Genomic DNA, 9,532 nt, shown 5'->3' with positions numbered 1-9,532 from the left:
TCAGGAGCAGCAGAGGGCTCTACCACAACCAAGCAGGGACTTGACTGTAAGACGTTCACCAAGGACTCGCAAGTCGCCAGAGAGATTGATAACGACCTGCTAGATTCGTTCAGTATGGACTATCATTAAAGAAGTTTCCTTATGGGACTTTTTAAGAATGTTGTTAAGAAATTAATGTAAACTTAAGAGGGGGGGGTATATAGTAATCTGGGATGTGATGTTTAAGTTATCCACCAGATGGAGCCAAAGGTTAAGGGATCACATTCACCAGTGTTTAAGGTAATGGGTCATGTAGTCAATGTCCTGGTACACCAGTTATTAAGGTAATGTGGCATTGCATTATGGGTATGACTCAGAGGTGAATCCTCCATCTTGGCATCGTGCAGTTAGAAATACTGTGTTTTGCTTGCAGCCTGTAAGAGATGTTTCTCTGCTACACCATAGAATTAAACAGTTGGGTTTTCTTCCTGGTGTCTCGCTTCTCTCAGTTTCTGACCTTACCACTCGGATGTCACACTATGGAATCCTTTTAACATTTTAAACCCCTCAATCAAATCACCCCCCTCAATCTTCTCTGTTGATGTCAAATGAGGTCAGGATGGAGTCTGCCTGGAGCCTGCCGAAATCACTGGGGGTGGGGGGGGTGGTGGGTAGCTGTCACCGTTTGAGCAATAAACTAACTGAGCCGAATGTCCGCTCGGTATAGTTCCTGCCTGATTTTCGTCGGTACAGAAATGAAAATTGGGCGGGTTCTATAACAGGTAGACAATCTGCTCTGCCAGTTTACCGTCCAAGTGGTGATGGTGACAATTACCCTCACTATGCCACTTGGGTAAGGTACTGGGGGTGGGGGTGGGGGCATGTGGAACATGTACCCCAGCAAGAGTCAGTGCCAACAGGAGAGGAGGGGACTAATTGGTATCAATTAATAATGTTTGCCATCTCATTCACGTAATCTTTCCTTCTAGCAATATTGCATTCAGTGGAAGAAATGATCAATGAGACAAGCACTTAAGCTCCGATTCGACCTTAAAAATAAGAGTAGACAATCTGTTGGCGCTCTCCTGATAATTTGGGAATACATTTCCATTATACGCACATCGGGGGGGGGGGAATTATGAACAGAAATATCATATTCAAAACATTCACAATATCAGCAACTTTAATTAAAAAAATGAATTCACATTTGCTCACTATACAGAAGCATTAGGGGAGAAATTGGTCGACTCCAGTAGAGTAAAAGGCGCTCGTATTTAGTCGGCCACTCGTTTTACACCACGCTCGATTTCAGCCGTGGCTCAGTGGACAGCACTCTCCCCTCTGAGTCAGAAGGTCTGTGGGTTCACAGTCCCACTTCACAGACGTGGGCACAAAAATCTAGGCAGATATTCCAGTGCGGTGCTGAGGGAGTGCTGCACTGTCGGAGGTGCCGTCTTTCGGATGAGGCGTTAAACCGAGGCCCCGTCTGCCCTCTCAGGTGGACGTAAAAGATCCCACGGCCACTATTATGATGAAGAGCAGGGGGAGTTATCCCCGGTGTCCTGGCCAATAGTTATCACTCAACCGACATCACTAAAACAGATGATCTAGGTCATTATCACATTGCTGTTTGTGGGAGCTTGCTGTGCACAAATTGCTGCCATGTGTCCTACATTACAACAGTGACTACGCTTCAAAAGTACTTCATTGGCTGCAAAGCGCTTTGGGATGTCCTGAGCTCGTGAAAGGCGCTATATAAATGCATTTTCTTTCTTTTCCATTGAAGTGAATGGAAATGAAAATCGGGCGCAGCGTAAAACAGGTGGCCGTCTCAACTCCCGCTACTGGCTCCGACCAGCTTCACCCCCGTTTTCCCAGGCTCAGCCTTTATATTCACAGAGAAATAAATAAATACGGCAAGTATCAAAACAAGAATATTGAGTGTGCAAACAAAATTTACAAAAGGGAAAACGTTGGTAATCCAGACCAGAAACTTCAAATACTATGAGGTCGATTTTACAAGCGCGTGGTGTCAGCAGAGAACTTCACCCACCAGCCCAAGTGCATGGGTAAACTGCCAGTGACTTCCCAACAGATGGTAGAACTTGGTTGTAACGTTGCTCCTTAAAACTACTCGGAAGGTTGACTTCCACATTCCTTCATTCTTCGTAATCGTTTGAGCTGCTCAAATCTTTCTTGTTCGTTCTCCCTTCATTTTCCTCTCTGCCCCCTGCTCTCCTTTCCAGAAGGTGTTGCCTTCTTGCTAGGGTACGAGCCCTGGCCTCTGGACCGTAGGCCTGAGGCTTCACAACCTGCACTGCCTGTGGGCGCTGCTCCTCGATGACAGCAGCAGATCTCGGAATCGCTGTAACAGAGAACCGCATGGGTGGACTGTGGTTTCAACTACCAAATCGGTGGCAGCTTGGCGGCACGGTCACTGCCAATGGTGTGGTATAATATTAAGGAGGCGAGTCCACACCTCTGGCATGGATCCTCAGTGCTCATTTGTAGGCGCAGAAAGCCCAGGCCTCTCCCTGTTAGCCCCTAGTAGGTAGAGGGAGATCCCTCGCCTCTGAATCAGAAGGTTATGAGTAATCCGAGACATGACATGTGGTAAGTGTAGCATGCTTTGGAGGAACAGGGGAGTGCTGCATTGCCAGAGGTGCCGTCTTTTGTATGACACATTAAACTGAGGCCCCGTCTTTCTCTTCAGGTGAACGTAATGGATCCCATGGTACTATTTGAAGAAGGGTAAGGGAGTTCTCCGGGCGTCATGGTCAATGTTCCTCCCTTAACCAGCACCACCAAAACAAACAGATTAACTGGTCATTCATTCAACTGCCATCTGTGGGACCTTTTAGTGTACGATTGGCTGGTGTGTTTATCTATATAACAGTGACAACACTTCATTTGCTGGTGGAGTATGTCAGGAGGTCCTGCGGATGTGAGAAGGCATTCTATAAATGCAACCGCTTTCTTTCCGACAGGAACCAGCAATGATGCTCAGAGGTTTCTGCTTGAACATGGCTCTCCCAGAGCCCTGGCACCAGTATAAAAGTGCGTTAAATGTTTATGGAAAACAAAATTGGCAAAGGCAGCCCATATATGCCTGTCTGATGATGTCAATATGCAGACTGTCAATATATTGTTGCCAACTGCGCAAATACATTAACAATTAAAAATCATGGGGGTGTCCTACCTTGTTATCTTCTTAGGTGCATATCTCATACCCCCGTGGGCCACGTATAAAATGTGAACCAACGTCCCCGTTAATTTGCATATATCTCAAGTGGCCAATACCAGATCTTGGTGTTCTGATTTGCGATTTGTCCACCAAATAAAAACAGCCCTTTCCAAACCTCCAGGGCCCACAAATTTCAGGTCGGCTAAGCCAGTGAGTAAGAAATATAAGCGCAAATGAGGCTGAGTTACCTGGGTTTTGAGGGCTGGGTTTGGTGTATGGTTTGTAGGCCCCCATATGACCTACCAGTTGTGGCTTAGTCAGCCCTGATGTGACACGTGCATAAACCAATAAAGCATCACTGGCTTTCAGTTGTTCTGGATATCTGTGGTTGCTTTTTAGAAGCAGTCAGTGAGTTCTCCATGGCGGCCGTCTTAATGGTGCTTTGGAGCGAGCTGCAGCCCCACCTGTGGAATGTAATGTCTTGCTCTCCCATGCACAGCTGGGTAATTTTGCAAATCTTCTTCAGGACCGCTTTCCGAAGCAGGATGTAAACCCAGGGGTCTAAGATTTGATTCCAGGCTGCCATTCGAACGCCAAAGAGAAGTGAAGTAACGGCTTTCGGACCCGCACTTAAGCTGCCTATCGTCAGCACGGTCACCTGGCATCAGAAAAAAAGAGGGCATGAAAAAGAAAGTTATTTATCAACAGAAACGATAATTAACGCTGAGCTTGGCCTCTCGGGGCCAGTTTCATTCCTCTGGTCAAGGTAAACATTTAAAATTCTCAAATATTTATACTAAATTAAGGGCCCTTGAAATCACAATTTGGGAATATTAGTGTCCAAACGTGTAACATGTTCACCTGAAAGTTCCTCTCTCTGGTATTTTTGGCAGAGAAGTTGAAGCCTCCACTAAAATGGCAGAGAGAGGGACATCAGGATTACCGCCTTTCTTTTTGTGGGATCCACCGGTATCCCAGAGTAACAGGAGATCGGGAGAATCCTTGCAGGATTTCAGGAGCCAAGATAAACAAGTCAGGCAGGATCCGTAAAGAGAAAAGTTTTGTTACGACACTGTAGGTGTGTACCCTCCACCAGAATTGGCGTAGCTCATTATCACATCCAGGACTCCCCTCTGCTGATCTGTGTACATAGAAACATAGACATAGAAGATAGGAGCAAGAGTAGGCCATTCGGCCCCTCGAGCCTGCTCCACCATTTAATGAGATCATTGCTGATCATCCAAATTCAGTACCCTGTCCTTGCTTTCTCCCCCTATCCCTTGATCCCTTTAGCCTTAAGAAATATATCTAACTCCTTCTTGAATATATTTAATGAATTGGCCTCAACTGCATTTTGTGGTAGAGAATTCAAGAGGTTCACCACTCTGGGTGAAGAAACTCCTCCTCATCTCAGTCCTAAATGGCTTACCCCTTATCTTTAGACTGTGACCCCTGGTTCTGGACTCCCCCGCCATCAGGAAAATCCTTCCTGCATCTAGTCTGTCTAGTCCTGTTAGAATTTTATAAGTTTCAATGAGATCCCCTCTCATTCTTCTAAACTCCAGCGAATATAAGCCCAATCGACCCAATCTCTCCTCATACGTCATTCCTGCCATCCCAGGTATCAGTCTGGTGAATCTTCGCTGCACTCCCTCCGTGGCAAGAACATCCTTCCTCAGATAAGGCGACCAAAACTGCACATAATACTCAAGGTGTGGTCTCACCAAGGCCCTGTACAACTGCAACAAGACATCCTTGCTCCTGTACTCGAATCTTCTCGCTATGAAGGCCAACATACCATTTGCCTTCTTAATTGCCTGCTGCACCTGCATGCTTACTTTCAGCGACTGGTGCACAAGGACACCCAGGTCTTGTTGCACTTCCCCTTCTCCCAATCTATTGCCGTTCAGATAATAATCTGCCTTCCTGTTTTTGCCACCGAAGTGGATAACCTCGCATTTATTCACATTATACTGCATCTGACATGCATCTGCCCAATCACCTAACCTGTCCAAATCATACTGGAGTTTCTCGGCATCCTCCTCACAGCACACGTGCCCACCCAGCTTTGTGTCATCTGCAAACTTGGAGATATTACATCTAGTTCCCTCGTCTAGATCATTAATATATATTGTGATAGCTGGGTCATGGCACCGATCCCTGCGGTACCCCACTAGTCACTGCCTGCCATTCGGAAAAAGACCCATTTATTCCAACTCTTTGCTTCCTGTCTGCCAACCAGTTCTCTATCCATGTCAGTACTTTACCCCCAATCCCATGTGCTTTAACTTTACATGCTAATCGCTTATGCGGGACCTTATCGAAAGCCTTCTGAAAGTCCAAATACACCACATCCACTGGTTCTCACATATCTATTCTACCAGTTACATCCTCAAAAAATTCCAGTAGATTAGTCCAGCATGATTTACCTTTTGTAAATCCATGTTGACTTTGTCCGATCCTGTCACTGTTTTCCAAGTGCTCTGCTATTACATCTTTTATAATGGACTCTAGCATTTTCCCCACTACCGGTGTCAGGCTTGCCGGTCTATAATTCCCCGTTTTCTCTCTACCACCTTTTTTGAATAGTGGGGTTACATTAGCTACCCTCCAATCCATGGGAACTGTTCCAGAATCTATAGAATTTTGGAAGATGACCAGCAATGCATCTCCTATTTCTAGGGCCACTTCCTTAAGTATCCTAGGATGTAGATTATCAGGCCCTGGGGATTTATCGGCTTTCAATCCCGTCAATTTCCCTAACACCATTTCCCTACAAATACTGATTTCATTCAGTTCCTCCCTCTCATTAGACCCTATGTTCCCCGACATCTATGGAAGGTTATTTGTGTCCTCCTTTGTGAAGACAGAACCAAACTATGTATTTAATTGGTCTGCCATTTCTTTGTTCCCCATTATAAATTCCCCTGATTCTGACTGCAAGGGACCTACGCTTGACTTCACCAATCTTTTTCTCTTCACATATCTATAGAAGCTTTTACAGTCAGTTTTTATGTTCCCTGAAAGCTTACTCTCATACTCTATTTCCCCCCTCTTAATTAATCCCTTTGTCCTCCTTTGCTGAATCCTAAACTGCTCCCAATCCTCAGGTTTGCTGCTTTTTCTGGCCAATTTATATGTCCTCTCGGATCTTATGCTATCCCTAATTTCTCTTGTTAGCCACAGTTGAGTCACCTTCTTTGTTTTATTGTTATGCCAAACAGGGATGAACAAATTCTGTAGTTCATCCATGCGATCTTTAAATGTTTGCCATTGCCTATCCACTGTCAACCCTTAAAGTAACGTTCCCCAATCCATCCTAGCCAACTCGCGCCTCATACCATCGTAGTTTCCTTTATTTAAATTCAGGACCCTAGTCTCTGAGTCAAATACTTCACTCTCCATCTTAATGAAGAATTCTACCATATTATGATCACTCCGCTCCAAGGGGCCTCACACAACAAGATTGCTAATTAATCTTTTCTCATTACATAATACCCAGTCTAAGATGGCCTGATCTCTAGTTGGTTCCTCGACATATTGGTCCAAGAAACCAACCCGTATACACTCCAGGAATTCCTCCTCCACAGTATTGTTACTAATTTGGTTAGCCCAATCCATATGTAGATTAAAGTCACCCATGATAACTGCTGTGCCCTTATTGCACGCATCTCTAATTTCCCATTTAATGCCATCCCCAACCTCAGCATTACTGTTTGGGGGTCTGTATATAACTCCCACTAACTTTTTCTGCCCCTTGGTATTTCTCAGCTCTACCCATACAGATTCCACCTCATCAGAGCTAAAATCCTTCCTTACTATTGTGTTAATCTCCTCTTTAGCTAGCAATGCTACCCCACCCCCTTTTCCTCTTTGCCTGTCTTTCCTGAATATTGAATACCCCTGGATGTTGAATTCCCAGCCTTGGTCACCCTGGAGCCATGTCTCCGTAATCCGATATCATATTACACTGGGTGAAGAACTTCCTGAGGTCCTAAAACTGCCTGTTTCTTGTTTGAACCTGTGCCCCCTGGTCCTCCTACTAGGGTTGCCAACTCTGGTTGGGCACATTCCTGGAGATTTCATCACATGACCACCTGCCTCCAACCGCTCCGCCCACACGCTCCCACAATTGGTCAGCCAAGGCATCCATGGTGCACTGGCTTCCCACGCCAATTGGGAAACGAACACAACTACAAGTGTTTATCTAGCACCTTTAACGGAGTAAATCAAACCAATGCGCTTCACAGGAGCATTATCAAACTAAACCTGACGCCGAGCTACATACGGAGGTATTAGGACAGATTTCCAAAAGCTTGGTCAAAGAGGTAGGTTTTAAGAAGTCTCTTAAAGAATGAGAGAGAGGGGTAGAGAGGCGGGGAGGTTTAGGGAGATGATTCCAGAGCTTAGGGCCTAGGCAGCTGAAGGCACGGCCACCAGTGGTAGAAAATCAGGGATGCGCAAGAGACCAGATTTGGAGGAGCGCAGATATCTCAAAGGTTTGTGGGGCTTGAGGAGGTTGAAAAAAAGGATGAGGATTTTAAAATTGAGGCGTTGTGGCCCGGGAGCCAAAGTAGGTCAGCAAGCACAAAGGTGATGGGTGCTAGTTAGGATATGGACAGCGGAGTTTTGGATGCGCTTGTTTATGTAGGGTGGAAGATGGATGACCAGCCAGAAGAGCATGGGAATAGTCAAGTGTCAGCTGTGGCTCAGTTGGTAGCAGCCTTGCCTCTGAGTCAGAAGGTTGTGGGTTCAAGCTCCACTCCAGGGACTTGAGCACATAAAGCTCAGCTGACACTCCAGTGCAGTGCTGAGGGAGTGCTGCACTGTTGAAGGTGCTGTCTTTCAGATGAAACGTTAAACCGAGGCCCCGTCTGCTCTCTCAGGTGGATGTAAAAGATCCCATGGCACTGTTTTGAAGAAGAGCAGCGGAGTTATCCCCGGTGTCCTGGCCAGTATTTATCCCTCAAACAACATAACAAAAACAGATTATTTGATCATTATCACATTGCTGTGTGTGGGAGCTTGCTGTGTGCAAATTGGCTGCCGTATTTCCTGCATTACAACATTAACTCCACTTAAAAAGTACTTCATTGACTGTAAAGTGCTTTGAGACGTCCGGTGGTTGTGAAAGGCACTATACAATGCAAGTCTTTCTTTCTTTTTAAGTCTAGAAGTAACAAAGGCTTGGATGAGGGTTTCAGCAACAGATGAGCTGAGGCAAGGGGTGGAGTCGGGCGGTGTTACAGAGATGGGAGGAGGGGTCTTGCTACCTGATTGGATGATTCTTGATTCTCACCCAAACAGCTCTTTTTTCCCCATCACCAATATTTTTATACCTAATAAGCCAAAGTATTCAAAGAAATTGATAAAAAACACTTTTTTATTGAATTGCCCGATGAACTTTCTCCCTGGTCATTTGCAGCAGTGTCCTGGCGATTAATCTTCAATTCCTGGAGACTCCAGGTCAATCCTGGAGGGTTGACAACCTTCTACCATGGTTTAATTTGAATCAGTGCTCCAGGTTTACCTTTTCTAAATCATATACTATCTTATATACCTCTATAAGATCACCTCGCAGGCATTGCCTTTCAAAGCTGAATTATTTTCTGACTGCTTGGTAGTACCATTGTGTGTCAGCGAGTTGTTGTCAATATACAAAACAAATGTCAGTTGTTTGAGGGAACCATGAAGAGTCACAGGTGTAGAGGCCAGTTTAGTATAAATATAGTAACAGAAGCTTTCAGAGTTCTCATGTGATGAACATAAACAATGGAGCAGGTGTCTCATAGCTTGCAGAACAGGACCAGCCAGTATTTAAAATACACATTGAGAGTTACTGCAGGGCATATATGTACCCAAACTCAAAAGGAGGTAAGAACCACCAACTTCTCAAGGGTAATTAGAGATGGGCAGTAAATGCTGGCGACGCCCACATCCCATAAACAAATTTAAAAAAAATAAGCCAAGGTGGCTGACTGGTTATGTACAAAGTCAAATAAGATGTAAAGAGAAATGTATCTATAAATTAAAGGCATTTAATACTCAACTACACAGAGTTGAGTACAAGGAACAACTAAAGAAAACAAAGGCTGCTATTAGATCAGCAAAAAGGCTAATGGAAAAAAGCATCGTAGACATTTGTAGAAGTAATGGGAAAAGCTTTTTCCGTTACCTGATGAGTCAGGACTGGCAGAGACTGTATTGGGCCATTGAAGGATTTTCAAGGACAGGTTACAAATGACTCACTGGGTATGGCGGGATTATTAAATGAGTACTTTGCATCAGTCTTCACCCTTGAAGATGATGCTCAACTATTAGAATTTAATAATGCTACTAACAAAACTAGTAATATTAACATAGATGAAC

At 44.8% G+C, this 9,532-nt stretch overlaps 1 protein-coding gene across 2 annotated transcripts in view; it reads right to left on the bottom strand.

Annotated features, from left to right (window-relative positions):
• Positions 1-1,144: 1,144 nt before the first annotated feature.
• The window catches only part of ptgfr (prostaglandin F receptor (FP)), a 34,312-nt gene continuing 25,924 nt past the window's right edge, over positions 1,145-9,532 (bottom strand). For both annotated transcript variants that reach the window (XM_085983488.1, XM_085983489.1), the window contains exon 3: positions 1,145-3,821. In XM_085983488.1, coding sequence (XP_085839614.1) covers positions 3,519-3,821 — 303 coding nt within the window. In that variant the 3' untranslated portion in view covers positions 1,145-3,518. The remainder of the gene's footprint in view (positions 3,822-9,532) is intronic.

This window comes from Somniosus microcephalus, chromosome 3, assembly GCF_052327205.1.
Source record: "Somniosus microcephalus isolate GS21.2 chromosome 3, FLI_Smic_1.0, whole genome shotgun sequence".
NCBI classification, from domain to species: Eukaryota; Metazoa; Chordata; class Chondrichthyes; order Squaliformes; family Somniosidae; genus Somniosus; species Somniosus microcephalus.
The sequence above is the reverse complement of the archived record's forward strand: the minus strand, read 5'-3'. Positions and strand labels throughout refer to the sequence as shown.